A 21147-nucleotide genomic window follows, 5' to 3' on the forward strand; every position below is an offset into this window, starting at 1 on the left:
AACAATCAGGGCTGCAGCAACCCCACTTCACTCTGTCTTTAATAAGAAACCTCTGAAAACAATACCTAGGACCATTTGCTCTCTTTTTGGCCCAAGTCAAACTTGATTTAATGTGATGCCTGTTCACTTACATTGATCTTGAGAGATCATTTTGAAATGTAATTAGGCATGCTCCTCATGATTAGCATATTACACATTGTTAATGATTCTTTACCTAAATGGAATGATACTGTACTTCATTTAGGTCTGTATATTATCTACTACCATAAGATGAGACTCAATGAAACCTTGAAGAGTCATGTCTAAGTGGCTAAACATTGTCATTATTAATTGGCTGGAAACCTCAACTACAAGACACTGTTTGTGATGGTTATTCCTAGGCCAATCAGTAGACTCAAAATCGCAAGACAACATGAACACAAAATCATCAACATCAGATTGAAATGATATTGTCATCTCATCTTTCCAAGCTTAGAGATTGCTTTCATCATGGCACAGGGGGAATGCTTTAATGATCACGTTAGTCTTAATTCAATCCTGATCCTACAGGTGCCTACATGGATTCATCATACTGTGATTGGTGAAAATCATGAATCCCACACCCAAACCATCACCACTTACTGTGACATCGACATCATCTGGGTCGCATGTTCTGAATTTGCGGATGTACCTCATAATGGTACTTGTCTCATTTTCAGTCACAGAAAGGAGCCTGAAGTTCTGCATCGGATCCAATATTGGCTTAAAATGCCCAATCGCATGGTAGTCCTGAAATGAAACACAATTTGCTGAATATTCATCAGTGCGTAGATATCCCTTCCTGGTTTTGAGTGTCAGCACAGATGCATTTGCAAATATGTTTTTTATTAGGTTGTTGGAGGTGGTTGGAGTACATAATAGCATTACAAAAGGTTTATGTGAGTGTAATTACATTTTATTATAAAAGCTAATATCACTATTAAGAGATATGGGAAGGTATCCATTATGTTATGCCGTGTTATTAATGTGCTCAGTGCACACAACCTTATTCGCCTACTTTGGTCAGCCAAGCTTATAATGTCACATTTTGGTAAATGACTGAGAAGATAGCTGCCAGTCAGAAGGAGTGGGCCGAGCAGAGAGCATGGTGCTTCTTGTGGAGTGATCTAAGTAGCCTATAACCTCATCAATATACCTACAATCTGTTAACCTATGGGGACAGGGTACTTTATTCATGATTACAAAGAAGGAATTTTCCACTATAACAGTAACCTATCAATGCAACCCAACTTGGCATGTTTAAGACTTTTCTGTACACAAAATCTATTGCTAAGCAACTCCAGCAATATCACGACAAGCTCTGAAACTCAGAAGCATCGCTAATTAACAATAAATAAAATAGGCAGATCCAACCATGTGTTGAACTATAACGTTTTCACCACCTTTTTGTGGAAAAAAGTAATGGGGAAACATATATCATCCCACACCAATAAAACGTCTATGTTGGTCTCATACCAATCTTTTTCCAAATTGCACCACACAGATACTGTGAAACCAAAAATTCTAGATGCCATTCTCTGCATATTAGAAGCAACATTGATTGTCTTGGTTTATTAGCCGGCTTACATTTGTTGGCCTACCTAAGCTTGTTAAAATACATGCCAAAGGCATGTATCTTTAAAAAAGTTTATACTTTGGTCTGTATCTCTTTACTCTCCAATCCAAGCAATCCCTGAGTTTAGACTAATCCTCCTCCAAACCAACCATGATCACATGTATCACGACCATCTCTACAGGAAAGGATATCACAACACTTCCCACCATCTAGTTTCTTTACCATGCTGCACTTTATTATGCAGGTAAGTATGTTTTTTAATGGCATAAATGCAATGTTTTTAAGCAACAGGGATGTATGGGTTACGTGATGGGTAAGAGTTCAGGGTGGTATGGGTTTTAAAGGGGTATTTAGGGTTCAGGGGTGAGTTAAGATACAAGTTAGTAAGGTTTGTAAAGGGGTTTTAATCTTCAGGGATGTCTAAGGGTATGGGGTAGTACTGGATCTATAGGGTGTTTTGGATTCAAAGATGGGTTGCGGTGAAAAAAAGTGAGGGCTTTTTCAGTTAAAAGGGTACACAGAGGCAAAAGGGACTAAGGGTTTTTTGGGGTTTATTTGAGAGTAGAGATAAAGGGAGCTAAGAGATTTTTAACGTTAAGTTGACAAAAAAGAGTAACAGTGAGGTAAGGGATTAAAAAAGCAGCGGTATATACATTTATGTCATTCTTTATGTACATCGCTGAGGTTAAAGTGATGTTACAGTTAGCTGAAAAGGTAAGTGGGATGATTTCAGATTAAATTACAAATTATTCACAAAAAATGAAAAATCTGATGACTGCTCCAGAATAAGAAGTAGAACATTCTCCTGCCATTTTAACATTTAGTTTACATGAGAGCTGCCAAAAAAGTCCTGGAATTCAGCCCATTTAGCCACCTCTCTGACCAACCTGAAGGGCATTACTTTGTCATCACGGGTTGAAGCACCAACCAAAGATCTCCAATAAGCAATGTTGAGTGACTACATGCTGCAGCATTGAGAGGATGGTTCAGCTCATACACCAAGCCAATATTACTCATATGCCCAACAAGGTTCTCATCTAGATTAGTAGGACCTCAAGTTATCAATAATTCTACTTTTAATGGAACCAGTAGATACTAATCCTAAAATGTCTGCTCAGTATGTCTTCAAGGATTTGCAACTCTTGAATTTGAAACACAGTTTATGGCTAGGGTGATGCTAGTAATTGTGATTCCAAATCAATGGATGTAGCATATCTAAGTGCAGCAGGCAAACCACTGGTGGCCTGACTCAAAGGGATAGTTGTAGAGTTAATCCATTAAATGAACCTTAATCATTCACACCCTTTTTAAGCTGTCTAGATACAACTAAGTGCAAAATGATTTTTGAAGACTATTGCACAGCCTTGTTGTGTATCAATGAAAGTTATAAAGTTCGTATTAAATTATGGGTGCTACACGGGTAACGTCTCTTGCCGAAGATGTTGAATGAACACATGTAAAGACGTGCTTCCAATGTACCATTAGTTGCATCCCCTTGTGCACACCTCTATGTCCTGGGTAGAAAGACCAAGGATTCCTTGTGAAAATGTAAATCACTTCATTCGAAATGTTATTGTTTCAATTATTTTATTTTCCTTCTTGTTTATGTTTTTTTCACATTTATATGTTCTGAAATTCATTTAGCATTTCATTGTCATTCATGCATGTTAACATATGGCATCTGTTCCTCCTATGCATTTCGGGCATAGAGCCCTTCGTCAGGGATCATCGCTACAAAATTAAAGAAAATATACCTCTATTACTAGATCTAAAATAGAAATGCAATATCATATTTAAATCAACCACTGTTGTTTGAAAACATGCTTGTGAACCCAGTGAATCGTGACAAAAATAGTGCGCCTTGTGTGTGTGGGGTGAAAACTAAGACATAGACCAATTTGGTGTGGAAGCTCTGTTCCGCAATGAGAGGGACACTTCAGTTCATTAGGACCAACTACTGTAGTGATGGAATCATATTCAAACTGGGAAAAAAAGAATGGGTCTCAGAAAAGGGAAAGCATGGGGAATCTCACAAGAATGAAGAAAACAGAAACAAATTGTGCTCAATAGGCACTGCCATAAGTCAGATCATCAATACTTGTACAAATGTGGTGGCAGATATAATTAGGACTTACATTGCCCTTGCATCATGCAAGGTGATGTTATGCAACCCAGTTCCTTCATTCAGATTTACAAAACCATCAAGTGGTGATTTGTGCTGACATGTTTTATTTTGATGTATTTATTTGTGGAGTTTTATATAGCGCTGACCTGACCCGGGGGTATCGGAGTGCTTTACAACAGTGTTTAATAAAAGTTACATAGTAGAGCAGTCTTTAAAGCATAAAGATTGGCAGTCCAAGATTGCAGAGGCTTCTTGAAGCATAGGTTTCTTGAGGTACTGATTGAGTCCTGAGGTAGCCTTGTTGAATGCTTTATTGAGGTAGTCCAAGGTCTTGAGGCAGCTTAATTGTTTGCACATTTGCCTAGAAGCGGGCTGAGGTGGATCTGAGCGATGTAAAGTCAGAAAGCATCGGCATCAGGGATAGCGTGCTGGCGGCAGCTATGCATTCAGGAGGGAACGGTTGAGGAGAAGGGTTTTTTGGTGTTTTTTTAATTTTGTGAAGGACGGGATAGTTCTGATATCTGTTGGGATGGAGTTCCAGATTTTTGGTGCGTTTCCAGCAAATGACCTCGCAGCAGTTTTGTGTTTGCGGGTTCTCAAGGAGATGAGAAGGAGGGAGTTCGAGCTCCTGAGGTTTCTTGTCTGCCCTGCCTTCTTGAGTTTGGCGGCGAGATAATCCGGTTTTCCAGTGTGAAGGGCTTTGTGCTGGGGAAATGTGGTCATATTTTCTGATTCCGGTGACCATTCTGGCTGCTGCGTTGAGGGTTGTTTTGAGGGGTGCCAGGTGTGATTTTGTGGTGCCAGTTAAGGTTGCGTTGCCATAGTCGAGTCTGGATAGCACCAGTGATTGGGTGGCTTGTTTGAGGTCTTTAGTAGGGATGAATGGTTTCATTTTGTAGAGAAGCTTTAGGTTGAGGAAGGCAGTCTTTGCATAGTTTTTGATGTGTTTGATCATGTCCATTTTAGGGTCTAGGGTAATTCCTAGGTATTTTACAGAGTTAGGCAGGGTGAGATTGCTGTTTAGGGCATCCATAGCTTTAAGCCATTCTGCGATTTGTGGGTTCTCTTCTTTGTTGGAGATGAGGAGGATATCCGTTTTGTCTTGGTTGAGTTTAAAGTGATTTAGGGTGAGCCAGTGTTGAATTTCTTAGGGTGTTGTTTAGTCTGAGGATGTTGTCTGGGGAGGAAGTTTCCAGATAGATCTTGGTGTCATCGGCATATCGGTGGAAGGGGATATTTACCTTTTTGAGTATGGTGGTGAGGGGTTCCATGTATATGTTGAACAGTTGTGGTGAGACCACTGAGCCTTGGGGTACACCTCTGCTGACGGGGTGGAGGTCAGAGGTTACGTTTTTTTATTTTTTTCCTTTGCGAGCAGTTCAGGAGGAAGGAGGTGAACCAGCAGAGGACCTTCTCATCTGCCCCTACCCTTTCTTGTAGGGCCTTGATGAGAAGTTGGTGATCTACTGTGTCAAAAGCTGCAGATAGGTCGAGGAGAATGAGGAGGCAGCAGTGATTGGAGTCCAGTGACTTGTGGATGTCATCTGTGATATTGAGGATCGCCGTCTCAGTGCTGTAACCTTTTCTGAATTCCAATTGGTGGGGGTCAAGAACGTTGATGTTGTCCATGTGTTGCGTCAGTTGTGAAATGACACATTTCTCGAGGATTTTGGATAGGACGGGGAGATTTGGGATGGGTCCATGTAGTCAAGGCCTGATTTTTTAGTAGTGGTGTTACTTGTCCGACTTTAAGGCATTCAGGTATGATGCTGGATCTCAAGGAGCTGTTGATGATTCTGCACAAGAGCGGGGCTATGGAGAGTTTGAGTTTTTTGGTCAGTTGAGTGGGTATAGGGTCCAGTATGTGAGAGACGAGTTTGGAGGTGGAGATTAGTTTGATAAATCTCGGCTTCCATGATGGGATTGAAGGACTTCCATTCGTTTGTGTGATGTAGGGATGTGCTTTCTATTGGAGCCGGGGACAGGCTTTCGCAGGCATGGTTTTCACACAGTTCCTTGGAGGCATAGGTGGGGGATATGTGGGGCTTGATGGTTTGCTGCTTGATGATTTTAAATGGTTAATTTGGCCTGTTTTTAGCATTGTCCAGGGCGGAGCAGAAGAAGTTGTTTTTTTCGTTACGGATGAATTTTTTATATTTTCTCCGAGCTGCTTTGAGTTGTTCTAGGAGGCTTGCATAGGGGTTGTTTCTCCAGAGTCTTTCTATCGCTCTAAGTTGTCTCCTTTCGATGTTGATGTCCGTATTGAACCAGGATCTGGAAGGGATGTTCCTGGTTTTTTTAGTTTCAGGGGGGCTATCCGGTCTAGAATGGATGTCAGGGATGTGTTGTAGTAGTAAGTGAGTTCTGTCGTGGATAGATCATCCGGTGAGGCAGAGGGGAGGGAGTTGACTTGTTCCTCCAGGTCAGTCATTTTGATCTAAGTGAGAGTTCTGGTCCATTTGGGCTGTTCTTGGGTGGGGGGTTGATTAGTGGCTGGCTGTGTGAGGTGGAAGAGGATTAAGTGGTGGTCGGACCAATCAACGGGAAGGGTGTAGTTTATTGTCACCGCATCACGGTTGGCTATGATGGCATCTAGGGTTGCACCTTTTTTGTGAGTTGTTTCTGTGCAGTGTTGCGTGAGGTTGTTGTTGCATAGTAGCTCACTCAGGTTTTAGATTAACGGGTTGTTATCTTCGTTCCAGTGTAGGTTGAGGTTGCCCAGAATAAGGCTATTCGCGTCTCGTAGTGAGCAGTGGGCTATCAGGTCAGACAGGTGTTCAGTGAAAGTGGTGGTGTTGCCTGGGGTGCTGGTGGTAAATGAGGTGGCAGGTAAGTGTTTTTTTGTGTTGATGTCGACAGTTAGGCAGTCAAAGGTGCTGTAGTTGGAGGAATCGGTTTCCGTCACGGAAATATTGCCTCTGTGGATGATTGCTAAGCCTCCTCCTTTTTGGTCTTTTCTGCCTTTGTTGGTGATTGTAAAGACTGGGGGGACAAGAGTGTCCAGGAGTGGAAGGGAGGAATCATTAAGCCATGTTTCAGTGATGAATGCTATGTCTATGTCGTGCGTGAGGATGGATTCTGCTAGTTCAGTAGCATGTTTGGTGGCTGATCTGCAGTTTATGAGCATGCAGTTAGTGGGGGTCATCACTGTTTTGGGTTACTTCGTTAGGGGGACCGTGGGCATGTTAGTGCGGGTGGTCGGTGGCCTAGGTGAGTTTAGGGGGGCTTGGTCTCTTCCTAGTCCGGTGATCACTTGAATTTTGGATTAGAGGGTGACAACAATAGGATAGTCGTACGAGGAGGCGAGATCCGTCGCGTCACTCTCAGACATGGCGTCCCTGGTTCTTTTCAATCTCTGTGTCAGATTGGGGAGGGGGTTAGCTATCCATCTCTGGGGAGGGACAGTGGACGGTCTAGGTTGTGTCTGGGTGGTATTGGGTTGGGTGTGATGTGGTTGCTGGGGTGCTGCGAGGTTGTCTAAGATTTCAATGAGGCCCCGGATTATAGTTGTTATCTGGGTTTCGAGCATGGAGAGTCGCTGCCCAGTCTCTAATTCATTGAGGTAACGGGACTGAACCTGTGTAGGTGTGTTGGGTCTAGGGGGGGGAGAGTCTCAGGGTGTTGTGCAGCTTAGTAATGGCTGTATTATCCGTTTCGGGTCTGGGGAGAGAGTATCTTAGTGAGATCGGTAGCCTAGAATTGGTTGTGTTATCCGTGTGGGGTCTGGGCGTAGCCGAGAGTGTAGGGTGGCGGGGGTCTTGTTGGGGTGTGGGGACTATATTGTCAGTTGGTTCGGGGGGATGAGTGTTCCGGATGTTCGGAGTGAGTTGGAGCAAGTGGAGGGCACGTGGAGGATGGGGGTGAGAGCTGCCGGCGGACCCCTGGGGATGAGAGCCAGTGGAGGGCATAAGGAGGGTCCTGTTCTCTATGGGGGTGGTGAGGGGGATGTCATGTGGTGAGGGGTCTTGTTGGGGTGTCGTTGCTTTGTTGTTTGTGGGTGTGGGGAGGGGGGTGCTCAAGTTTTTCGCAGTGGGTTGGGGTGAGTGGGGGGATGGTGGTGGGTGGCGGTGAGAGTCAGCAAGTGGCGGGTGAGGGTGAGAGCTAGGGGTGGGAAGTGGGGGGGTCCTGTTATTCCTGGGGGTGGTGAGAGGGATGTCGTGTGGCGGGGGCATGTGGGGTTGCCAGGTGATCTCGGAGCAGTGGGTGGCGGGTGGCAGTGAGAGCTGAAGGGGGGGTAGAGGGTTCCTGTTCACCCTGCGGGAGGTGGGTGTTGTGGGGAGGTGGGCATGTGGGGTAGCTAGGGAGTGCCAGAGATGTGGGTGTCAAGTGGGGGTGAGGACCGAACAGGGGTAGTGGAGGGGAAATGTTCTCTCTGGGGGTGGTGGGGGGAGGCAGCGTGGTGAGGGGTGATTGCTGTTGTTAGCGAGTGCCAACGGGGTATCTGAGTTCAGACGACTGGTCAGGTTCCTCCGAGGGGGGAGTAGGGGAGGGAGGGGAAGGGGGCGTGAGAGGGTGCATTCCGGAGGGAGGGGAAGAGGGTGTCAAAGGACTCTAGATTGTCGCTGTTGGCTTGTATCAGGACGGTGCCATTGGAATAGATGGTCACCGTGGTATTACCAGTACGCCTTGATCGGTAAGGGAGTGATATTGTTAGTTTGCAGCTGTGTGAGGTATTGGTAGTTTTTGTAATGCTGAGCTGCGATCTGAAGATGGATTTCCATGCTTCGTGTCTTTCAGTGTGGAAGATAAGGTCTGTTTTTACCTTTCCTTTTGAATGGCATTATTAAATGTCTGCAAAAAGTGAGTTGGGGTGCTGTCTAATCAGTTTCTGTTTAAAGTTCTTCTTCGCTTTGGGTGAGAGGTCAGGTGGGAAGCTGATAGAGAAGGAGTTTGTGCCGTGCAGCATTACGTGGTTCGTAGAGTAGGGGGCGGTGTGGGCTGTCATGTCGGGAGGCATTGTGTGTGGCTGGGGCAGGGGGGGCGGGCTCCGTTCTGGAGGGCGGGAGGTGGGGTCCGGCGGGTCTTCGGAAAGTAGTAGGAGAGATTTAAGTTCGGAGAGATTCGGGAGGTTAAAAGGGCTAGTAGAAGAGGGCAAACTCAGGGGTGCGGTGGATTGGGATGCTGGCGGTGTGGATTGCGGGGTCGCCTCAGTCGAGAGTTAGTGTACCTGGGCGTTCCTTAGGAAGTTAAGGATGAATATATGGTAGTCCGGGCGCGTTTCGGTCTCTCTACCTGTTGATGGTGGGTTTGGAGCAGCAAAGAGCTCAAGTCTGTGGTGTTTTTTACTCAAAGGAGGTAATAATATACCAGATGGGATGGGGGAAGTGTGGGACAGAAGTAAAGAGGATCAAACAGTGAGCCGCATGGAGCTCCTGTCTGAGATGTAAAAGTGCAATTCACTGTTGGTGGTTTAGTGGTTGTCAGGTTGAGTAGTTGATTTTAGGCAGCCATCTTGTGGTTGGCACCTCAGGAGAGGAGGGAAAGGTCACAGGTTGTGGCGGTGGGGGAGGTCGCTCTGCAATAGGGGCAGGTCTATGTTAAAAAACTATATGCAACGTTCTAATTCTAAGTGGGGCATTTTGTTCCATTTTTCGGCCGATTTTCGGGCATGGCGGCCATATTGGGGACAGGCCTAGGCGAGTGATGAGAGCTCTTTTTTTTTATTTTTTAATGAGCATGGGGGTCTCTCCCCGCTAGGAGCATAAGGAAGGGTGCCTTGCAGAGGATCTGAGAGCCTCAGTACTGTTTCTCACTTACTGGCTCAGCGATGTCTTGGATCCCTCTTCTGGAGTCTGGCCGGGGCGGCCATTTTGGTGTCAGGCAACCAAGATCGGTGCTGTCCAGGAGTCTTTGCACCACTTCTCTCCTTTGCTGCTGCTTCTGCCTCAAAGCGGGCCAATGATGGATTTGCCCAAAGGTGAGTGCCTCGGAGCTTTTTATTTTTCTTCTTTTCCCCAGGAGAGCATCACTAGGGGTCCGGAGCACGATTCTGTGTCCATTTTGCTGGTCTCCGATCCTTCCTCTGTGGGCAGTGGGGGTCGGCCACTCTTGTGGTCCCCCTGCTGTTTTTTTTTGTTTTTTTTCTTCCGCTGTTCTCGAGTCTCCGGGGTGTCCTCAGCAGATCAACAGGGCGGTGGTTACAGTTTGTGCTGGGAGATGCTACTATTCCAGAGTTACAGAAATTTGTGGATTGCTTCAAATCGGTATGCCTCCTACATTCATATTTCTTGTTTCTATGCATGAGGCAAATTACATAGTAAGAGAAAAATGACTCCTTGTATTGTGTTTGTGCAAGGAGGCATCCCTTTCTGCACTAAAACAATCCTGCACTAAGACAAGCTCTCCAGCACTATATAACTCAGTTCCACCTTATTGACCAATTCCAGTCCAGTTTCCGTCAGGGTTACAGCAAGCAAAGGGTATTGCCATATATAGTTGTTGATGTGCTTAAAAATGCTAGATCACAACGCATCTTGCCTCCTAATCCTCCTGGACCTCTCCTCAGCCTTTGAATTGGTCAACCATGACCTACTTAAATGTAGAACAGGGTTATAATGGATCATTCTAAATGGTTTGAACTAACAACTACACAATAGAATTCAAAGTATCAAGGTTTACCGAGTCCCAGTCAAATATCACTTTGGTCACTTCCGGAGTCCTACAGGGCTCCACATTGTCACCTACTCTCTTCAACCTGTTTTTTATTTATTTTTTTTAAATTTTTAAGAAGATCTTTATTATACAATATGCGGTTATCATACAAATCACAATCCACATCCCGATAAAGGCTGCATGGGCAGACGTTAGTTAGTCAGGTACTGAGCAGGATGACACAGCCATTTAGCCGACAACCCGGGGGTCCGGCGGCAAGTTACATGTGTTAATTGGTATGATCATTTGTTGACTAGCGACTTGAATGGTAGATCCCATGTTTTTACATTTTTTCCCCCTCAATATTCATATCGCAATGATCACCCAGCATTTGCCTCCCGTATGTGTCTCCCCAAAGTCCCATAGGTCGTGCACTAATCAGCTGTGGGTAGTCAGAAAGGGGGAGGGGGTCAATTATGTGCGTGGTTTCGATGCTGAGTCAGTATTGCTGCTCTTGTATTGACGATGTATGCTTTAGTATAGCTCACTGAGGCATAGGAGTGCGCAGTTGGAGTCAGCAGGGTTAGTCCGCAGCCAAGTTGGGTTGGGGTCAGAGTACTCAGTAGTAGTGTGCCTACGTGTGCTCCCAGGCTTATCACTGAGAGGGCGCTAGGGGCATGACAGCAACCAATAAGCTGTGTGTCTGATCCACGTACCACGCATTTGTAATCGGGTGTCTGGATGTACCTCCTGTGGTATGTGAGTGGTGTCACGCCCCTGCGCCTCGCAGATGGCATGTGGCCCCAAGGGATTGTCTCTTGGTAGTAACATAGTCTCTCCTGTATCTTCATTAAAAAAAAGAAAAGAAAACTAGGTAATTGAGTCTAGTCCGGGAACTGGACCAGTAAACAAACTGTTCCCATGCCCGTATATCGGCTGGGAGAACCGGGGGTTGGGAAAGGAGTAAAAGGCAGGGGTGGAGGGGGGGGGGAGATCACTGCCGGTTTCAATGCAAGGCGTCTATTGCAGGAAGGGGCCCAGCGAGGCCACATGTAAGGTATGGGGACAGTCGAGAAGGGGGGGGGCGGGGGGGGAGGAAGCACGGCGGGGGTGGGGGGGGCGCAAGGCTCCTATCTCCTTCAAGTGCATGTGTGCGACGTCTGTAGTGTAGGGTCAGGGCTTAAGCCGGCAACGTGCGGGGCGGCGGCGCAGGTCAGCTATGTGGTGAGCCGTCTCCTGCCGGTGAACAGGTGGACGGGGGGGGGGGGTGTCAGCGCCTTCCTCAGCGATGATGTCTGTCGTTGTCGCAGGCGCGCCAGGGCCAGGGCGGTAGCGCGCTGTCAGTGTCTCAAAGGCATCCAGTGCGTGGTGAGGGAGCGGTAGCATCCCCCCTCAGGGTCGCGCGTCGAGTGTGTGAGGGAGGGGCAGGGGGGGGGGGGCAGGCCTGGATCCTCTCCCAGTATCAGCCTGTAGCACCATGATTATGTCGTCGCTTAGCTCATGTAACACCCCGTTCCCGGCAAGCGCGGTGGAACGCCTTTAGGAGGTCGTTCCAGAGCTGGGCGATGGGGAATTTGCGGAGTCCCGCTGTTTCTTCCCGGAGAAGTACCGTGCCCTCTGCACGTGCCCAGTTAGTGAAAGAGGCATGGGGGGAGGTCGCCGCCTTCCAATGCTTGGTGATCAGGCGTTTTGCTGTTATAAGCCCCATGTCCCAGAAGCGGGTCCGCACTTTGTTGAGCTTCGTGCGTTTATATAGCCCCAAGATGCATGCCTCCCACGTGTGTGGCAGTTGCTCGTCAGCGCTGCGCGTGAGGAGCATCACGACCTCGTCCCAGTATGTGCCTACCTCAGGGCAATGCCACAACATATGCAAGAGGTCAGCCCCAGTCAGAGAGCAGCGCGGGCAGGCAGCATCCGTGGTGGCGAAGTACCTATTTATCTTGTCAGGCGTTAGGTATGCGCGGTGCAGGATGTAGAATTGTATGATCTTAAAGCGGGGGCTGCGTGGGACATATGTCGGTCCGGCTAATATCATTGCCCATTCCTTGTCGTTCCAGGCCCGCCCCCTGTCCGCCGCCCACCCATCGCGCAACCTCAGCGCAGATGGCTTCGAGTGTGCCTGTAGAGCCTGCGCCAGCCAGTGAATGATGTGTGAGCCAGTTCCCATAACATGGAGGTACTGCATGAAGCAATGCATCGGTGGTTCCTCCGTCACATCTCCCCAGTGGGTAGTGAGTGTACGCAAAAGGGACGCATGTAGCAGGAACTGGCCAGCTGGGAGTTCCGTGGCAGCAGTTAGGTCCTCAAAGGCGAGTAGTACTCCCTCAGCATACAGGTCACCCAGGGTATCCACCCCGGCCTGTGACCAACTGGTCAGACAAGTCACAGTCAGTACTCCTGTAGGGCTCGGAGTGCCTAGAATGGGCATGGTCGGGGTGTATGGCGTCACGGCCCGGGTAAGCTTCAAACAGCGTAGGAAACATTTGCGTGCCACCTCTAAGTGTATCTGGGGGGGGCGGGGGGTTCGGGCTAGGGGGTGGAATAGAGTATTTATTTGCGTTTGCGTCCAGGCAGCTGCGTCCGAGGCAGTATCCTCAAGGTGTCTGCCGCCTAGCCACTCCGACACCCACTGCATTTGCGCCGAGAGATAGTATAGTTCCATATTGGGAACCGCCAGGCCTCCCAGTTCCGTTGGCATGTACAGTTTAGTCAACGCCACCCTGGGCCGGCCCTTATTCCAGATAAGGCTTCTCAGTAGGGTCTCCAGGTCTCGGAAAATTTTATTCGGCACGTAAGTCGGTATATTAGCGAAATAGTATAGGAGTCTAGGCAGTACTATCATTTTGATAAGTGCTATCCGACTTGGGACATTAAGAGGTAGGGTGTTCCAGAACGCGATCTGCGCCCGGACCGAGGCAATCGCTCTTAGAAGGTTCCCCTCTAGGACGTCCAGTGGAGTCCGATAGATTCGTATCCCCAGATATCGGAACGTGGTGGGATACCACTGCAGCCTGCCGCCGCCCAGTCGCACGTCGCATTCGGGCGTATCCGGGTGGAAGGAGTAAGCCCCCAATTTGGACCAGTTGACCCGCAGTCCCGACATCTCCTCGAAATTGCGGAAGACGTCAGCCAGCGAGTCCGGGATGTTGGTGATATCTCTGACGTACAACAGTAAGTCATCCGCATATAGCGAAACTGCATGGAGACCGTCCGCCAGTGGGATGCCCCAGTCGGCTCCCCGTGCCCTAAGTATCGTGGCCAGGGGCTCCATGGCTAGGGAGAACAGCAGAGGCGACAGGGGGCAGCCCTGTCTAGTGCCCCTGCAGACTCGGAGCGTGTCCAAGAGCAGCGCGCCCGTGCGTACCCGAACTGTCGGTCTGCCATAAAGCAATTCCACCATAGCTTCGTAGCCACCACCTAATTGGAATTTTTCCAAAACCGCTCCCAGGTATGGCCACTCCACCGAGTCAAAAGCTTTTTCCAGGTCCAATACCAAGCACCCCGCTCTAGGCCACCGCAGGGTGGCATACTCCTGCACTCGGAAGAGGCGGCGGATATTGTGGGAGGTGTGGCGCGTTGGGACAAAGCCATTTTGATCTTGGTGTACCAGCCGGGGCACATAGGGGGCCAGTCTCCGAGCCAGAGTGGAGGCCAGTATTTTATAGTCGGTATTGAGCAGTGCCAGCGGGCGATAGGAGCCCACTTGCGTGCAGTCTTTGTCCGGTTTAGGAATGGAGATCAGGGTCGCCTCATTCAACGTCGGGGGCAAGGCAGCGTCCTCTAAGGCCGCGGCGTACATCTTCAGGAGTTCGGGGATGAGTATGGCCGAGCCTGCTTTGTAAAATTCAGCTGGGAGCCCGTCCGGGCCCGGGGATTTGCTATTAGACAAGTTAAATATTGCGTCGCGAACCTCGTCAGAGTCGAGCTGGGCTCCCAGTTCGTCCTGCTGCGCAGCAGTCAGTTGCGGCATCGGCAGGGGGGCAAGGTAGCCAGCAATGTCGGGGCACGGGTGAGGTAGCCGTGAGCGGTATAGTGCGGTGTAATGTGTGGTGAATGCGTCGTGGATCTGGCGCTGCGAGTATAGTAGGCCTCTCCCCTCCACCTGTATCGCTGCCACTGGGGTTGATCGCGTCTCCTGCGATATCAGCCAGGCCAGTAACTTGCCAGGTCTGTCACTCATGTGATGTGTCCTTGCCGAATGTGCTGCGTAGTTAATGTCCCGGAGGCGCTCCAGGAGGCCCGCATGGACTGTGTGTGCCTCCTGGAGCAAGTCAGCGCTACCCTCAGCGGCCTCCCCCTCCCTCTCAAGCAGAGTAGTTTCTAATCTTGTGAGCTCGCTCTCTAGCTGGTGTCTTATGTGGCCCTGCGTCCTCAGGCTACTCTCTTCAACCTGTTCATACAGTTTTTAAACAAAATTCTGAAATTCTCCAACGTCAAATACCACATGTATGCATATGACAGCCAATTGTATCTAAAAATACAACTTTGCAAAAAACTCAAAACTGGCTGCCCAGAAACCACTTCAAAATCAACTAGCTCAAAATGGAATTCCTCTCAATCGCCCGTGACATAAAAGAATGATGAAACATTTAACAGCCTCCCCCACATTATTGATTCCACAAGATCATTGAAAATAATCTTAACATGCAGGAACACATCAGCTCAGCCCCCAAAGGAGCCAATATTCAAATGAACAGGCTAAGTAAAATAAAACACTCCCTCCCCTTCACTGACCTCAAAAAAGGCTGTGCAAGTTCTAGTGATCCCCAGGTTAGACTATGGAAGTGCTTTCCTATGTGGTCTACCCAGATCCAATCTGAATCCACTAAGGGAATCCCTTAACTCTGCTGCAAGGCTTATCACTGGAACCAAAAGAAACAAGCACATCACTCCTGATCTGAAGGCACTAAACTGGCTCCCATATGAGGCAATGATACAGCTGAAAATTGCGTGTTTGACCCATTAAGCCCTACACTTCAACACACTGAAGTACCTAGCTGATAAACTGGAGCAGGCTGGAGGCTTACGATCCGCTAAAAGCACCCGACCTTAACTCTTCAAATCTCAGAAATGTTGTGAAAAAAAAAACTACAACAGTGCTTTATCCTGATTGGCCTATAGAATCTAGAACTCCCTGCCCCCTGAAATCAGACTAAACCTGTGAATCACATCATTCAAAAAAGAAGTCAAACTTTTTTGATGTACAAAACTCTACCATCGAACACACTGACAAAGTTATGTGGATAATTGTCTGATACAGTGTCTCAACCTGGGCTTTCACCCCATCGCCCTGGGTTATACCTCATTGACCTTCCTCCAAATTGCAACGGGTATTGTCAGCATTTGTGTTTCTTGGTTGTCATGTTTTCTTCCTGCCTCACCTTGTTTTAAATCACTGTGATACCCTACTAGGGTCAAGTTTGCGCTATATACAACTTTATAAATAAAAAAAATAAAAAAAATAAAAAAAATATATATATATACATATGGTGTTGACTCTGCTTCACTGAACTGTCTGGATCACTGAAATAATATCGAGGGACAGAATATCGACCATCAAAAATATCATTGACAAAATATCGACAGTCAAAATATCTACAAACAGGTAAGTACAAAAATATCGAGTTAAAAATATCGTTTACAAAAATATAGTTGTAAAAAATATCGTATTTACTAAAAACAGTGTTAAATTAAATTAATATTAATAATTAAATACTAAAATATACTTAAAATTACTTAAATTAACTTATAATATTTAAATAATTAATGAAAGTTAAATAAATATTTTTTATTTCATATTTATTAAAACATATATATATAGTAACAAAATATAATAAAATAATACCCAAAAACTGAAAACTGACCCTGAACCCAAAAAAAAACCCCTTTACCCAAAAACCCAAAACTGACCCTGAGCCCTAAAAATACCCCTTTACCCAAAAACTGAAAACTGACCCTAAACCCTAAAAATACCCCTTTACCCAAAAACTGAAAACTGACCCTGAACCCTAAAAATACCCCTTTACCCGAAAACTGACCCTGAACCCTAAAAATACCCCTTTACCCAAAAACCCAAAACTGACCCTGAACCCTAAAAATACCCCTTTACCCAAAAACCCAAAACTGACCCTGAACCCTAAAAATAAAAACGAATATTTTTACTATCTATATTATATACTTACATATTTTCACTTTCTATATTATTTACAGTCGATATTACTTCACTTACCTAAAAACGATATTTTGGCTGTCTATATTCTGTCCTGTCGATATTTTGTCCAAACGATATTTTTGACTCGATATTCTGTCCAAACGATATTTTGGAGTCGATATTATGTCTGTGCACCGAACTGTCTCACACTCCATTCAGATACGTTCGAAAACAGTACGTGGAAACATCCTATGTTTTTCACTATCCGAATACTTTTAATTTATATATTCACATCAAGTGCATCTTACAGTTCCATATAGTTTTGTGTTTCAGCTGTAGTCTTCCACAGGGCCATAGAGACCTTTGTACAAAGTATGCTTTTAAAATACACCCACCTCCTGACATCACCACGTTAAAGTCTAATTTAGAATTATTAGGAATACAACTGTGTACATTTTTCATTGAATCTTGATATTGCACTTATTTACAGGAATTTTAAACACCAAATTTGAAAATAAATACCGCTTAAAATATAAAAAGGGACTAAAATATAAAAAGGAACTATAATGTGAAGATGTACAGTGAAATACAGTTAGCGAAAGCACTCAAATTTGGTATAATTGTTAATTCTTTTATGTATGATTAATTTAAATTGATCCATCAAATAACTCAATTAAAGTATAGTCAAAAAAAGGGAAAAGATAATTGGTGATGTACAACAATTCATTTCTTAATCTTTTATTTTAAAGGTCCCAACAATTGTTCATTCTACTTGTATGGTCAATTCAAATTCATCCATTGAATTCAACATAACTTAATTAACTATTGAACATTAAACAGATATCCCAATTTCTGTATTAGTCTATTTTGACTTCCAGTACCTGTCCCTTAAATTCTAAATCTGTTGTTTAACCATTTTTAATCCTGCTACTGTTCATTTTCTAAACACTTCAGTCTGAACAGAATATAACAACACTTACATTTTTAAATATTTTCCAATTATGTAGTCTTCATTCTATATTCTACCCAACATTTGTCAATTGTTCATCTTTAGCTATCTCCATCAGAAACCGTCCAACAGTGAAATTTTTTTGTTTAAGAAAGTGCATTGTGCTTCATACGTAAACATGTTAACCATTGTTTGCACATTCTCTATGTGTATATAAATGACATGGTCAGTAACATTAGTGATGACATCACTAATGACCTCTCAAATGACATCTCAAATGATATTATTCATGACATCACTCATTGCATCTCAAATGGCATCACTCATGACATCATCCACAGATCGACTACTACACCATACAGCATCTTATACCCCCACTCCCACTATCACACAACCAATGACATACCCATTCACAGATGCATACAGTTACTCATACATGTACTCACTCATCCATACAGCAATCCACACATCAACTGAACCACACACTACTAATGCACCCCTTACTCACATCTACAGCCAATTATGCACATACTGACTGATCAATACAGGCATTCATACATCTAATAATACATACATATGGAATAAGCCGCCCATACAACTACTCAGACACCTGGTTACTTCGCCATATACTCAACCATACACCTACCCACTTACCCATACCGCTCTTCCCACTCCTACACATTTACTCATGGTTACACATGAACCCACTTACCTATTAAGTAAGTGACACAAACACATACTCTCCAACACATCTTTTCTATTACACTCACTAACTCACCCATACAGTCCCTCACACACCCATTCATTCACCCATAAAACTCACATACCCACGTACCTACCCATATACCCTTTTACACACACATTTGTGCACTCAGCCAGTCATGTACCCTCTCACTCTCCCGTACATACATTTACATATCTTCTCCCATTCAGCAACTCATGTAACCTCTCATTTAACATTTACAGACACTGATACACCCACAAACCCATACATTCACTCATTCACCCTCTCGTTCAACAGTACAGTCACTTATAAACCCACTCACTCATAGAGGTACTCACGCAACCACTCACACCCATTAACACAACCACTCACTCATCCATACAGAAAATGATACACACACTCTCTCATATTTAGACTGTCTCACATACCCACTCAAGCTTCTGCTTACCACTTACTCACCCACTCACATTACCATAGTGGTACTCCAAAAGCCACTTACCTTAGTATATATGTTTACAAGTGAAATACATAAAAAACACCCACTGGATGATATCATACACATACTCCCACCCCCATACAACCTCTTGTATATGAAATTAAACAGCCACACAACCACCTACATACTTATTCACAGTTATTCCAGTACTCAGTCAAGCATGTACTCCTCTATAGAGCCCATTTACTTCTCTATAGAAACACATCCACATACTCATTCATACAGCCACTCACACACTATCTCACTCACCCACACCGCAATTCACACGCCAACCTATATACAGATACAACTGCACACTCTGATACAAACAAGCATACATACAATGACACTGCCATTCGCAATATATTTTTTAGAAGTAGTAGTACAAGGGAATTTTTGCACATGTATTTTGTATGTTTATAATTGACAAATAGAAATTTGTGAACTATTGGTATTTATAAAAATTGTAGATATTTGAAAATGTTGTTTTTAAATCAGATTAGTGTATTCTTGGTATGCTTTTATGGCTGTAGATTTTACTCCAAATAAAGCTGATTTGACTTGACTGAAGTGAAAAACCCTTAGCCCAAAAAGTGCTACACACAACTATAAATAAAAAGTTGTTTTATCCCCAAAACAGTATTCACATCTGAACCCATTTTAAAAATGTAATTTAATGTATTTTGCATTTACTAATTTAATATTTTCTTTCATTTTAGCATAGCCTAGATTACTATTAACTACTAATTAATGAATTATAATGTGTTTTTATTTTAGAAATATGTATATTTATATGTTTATAAATATCTATCTATCTGTAAAAATATCCTATATATATATGTTGCTGCTCCGTGTGAGGGTTCCTAAGAAAAACTGATGACTCCTGAGCTTGTATTTTTCTTAAACAAAATAAGCACTGTTGTGTCCCCAAAGCAAAAGCAAGACTGTTTAATTCTGAAGCCTGCTTACATCTATACAACTGTGGCTGTATCACGTTAAACTAACGCAGTGAGTTCTAAGTTTAGACTTGGTACCTGACGCTGTTTTGGGCTGAGTGTTGTCTTGGGTAGCTGAGGAGTTGGAGCAGCGCTATTTTACCACCTAGACATTGGTTAATGACACAGGAAGTTTCAATGCAAATACTTCTTTTTGCTGGAAAATTTAGCACCATATGTTGACATATGTTACAGTAATGAGCAGATCCTAACACAATAACATGCAGAAAGCAATATAACAGCAGATACATAATTGGACACATCACAACAAAACAGTGAGAGCAGAAGGATATTTAAAAACGGTTGCAGAATACGACAAAATCACATTGCAATAATGCAGCACGAAAGCATAGCAGGACAAAGAACAAGGTAAGTGCTCAGGTACTCTTAACATTTAAGAAAAGTGTTGAAAGCTTATCGCTTTAGAAGGAAAGATCTAAATTTTACATTTTAGTTCAGTTTTCTTTAACAACTCCTATCTTATTTATTTTTACAATCATGCATACTTAGTCAACCATTGAAGAAGTGTGGCACAACGGCCAGGGTGGCTGAATATGGAACCTATAGGCTCACTGTTCAATCACTGGCGGCAGGTTAGCCAAGCACCATGTGACTCTGTGTAATAGCTCACTTAATCTTCCCAATGTCCCCCAACACCTTAATACCCTTGGGTAATTGTTTGCACTTTTCAAATACTGGTATATTCATATTATTAGTATTAAATAGAACTTTAATCAAGGGTTACCTCCACCACTCCTTCTTTCTCCAACTACTGCTCCATCCACTCTTTTCCTCACTGCCACTACCTGTCCTCTATTCTGAACTTCACACAACTGTTTGAAAGGGGCATCGTTTAAAAAGAGGTGAGCTATTCCTAAGAGGAGGATCCACCATAATTTTTAAGATTTGGTCCTACGAAACCACCAGCTTATTTCCCCCAAGAATTGGTGCACTTACTCCAAAATAGGTAGTTTGATTCGGCATCACTCCACCAATCGCAATGTCTGCCCCAATCATGCCTCCGCTGGGGCTGAGTCCGAACCCGATCCATCCGAGTGTCCGTGCTTCCATCTCAATTGTGATCTCCTCGGTGGCCTTGTTGATGTCCCACCTAACAACCACTGTACCTTCGGGGTTCATGGCCTTTGAGAATCTCAGATCCTCCATCTGACCGCCAGCCAGAGACAGCAAGGAAAGAAAATATAGTACTTGGCGGCTCATGTTTAATGAATTGAACCTACAGCAGCCCATAGAATACCAGAAAGTACAGAACAGCAGCTTTTTGTACGAGTCCTTCTCTGCGGATCTCAGAGCATGCACCTCTTATTTATCACCCACTCTTGGAATGAAGTTCTCTAGTCCAACCCACAGCATTTTTAAGACAACCCAGCTTCAATACAAAACATGCAAAATTAATTAAGTTGAACAAGATGAGGTCATAATCAGACAGAGCAATTTTGGTGCAGTAAACGGCCGTTGCCTTCACGTTTATCATTTGACATTACTGTCTAACTGGTTGGCTGGCATTGTGGCAATCTTCTGC

At 44.8% G+C, this 21147-nt stretch overlaps 1 protein-coding gene across 1 annotated transcript in view; it reads right to left on the minus strand.

The window, feature by feature from the left end:
• The window catches only part of LOC144770848 (putative DBH-like monooxygenase protein 2), a 138202-nt gene extending 117294 nt beyond the window's left edge, over positions 1–20908 (minus strand). Inside the window, exons 1-2 of the mRNA XM_078655628.1 lie at positions 20562–20908; positions 622–768 (exon numbers count right to left, since the gene is read on the minus strand). Coding sequence (XP_078511754.1) covers positions 622–768; positions 20562–20855 — 441 coding nt within the window. The 5' untranslated portion in view covers positions 20856–20908. The remainder of the gene's footprint in view (positions 1–621; positions 769–20561) is intronic.
• Between the last annotated feature and the right edge of the window lie 239 nt (positions 20909–21147).

The sequence above is a fragment of the Lissotriton helveticus genome, chromosome 7 (assembly GCF_964261635.1).
Source record: "Lissotriton helveticus chromosome 7, aLisHel1.1, whole genome shotgun sequence".
Taxonomy (NCBI): Eukaryota; Metazoa; Chordata; class Amphibia; order Caudata; family Salamandridae; genus Lissotriton; species Lissotriton helveticus.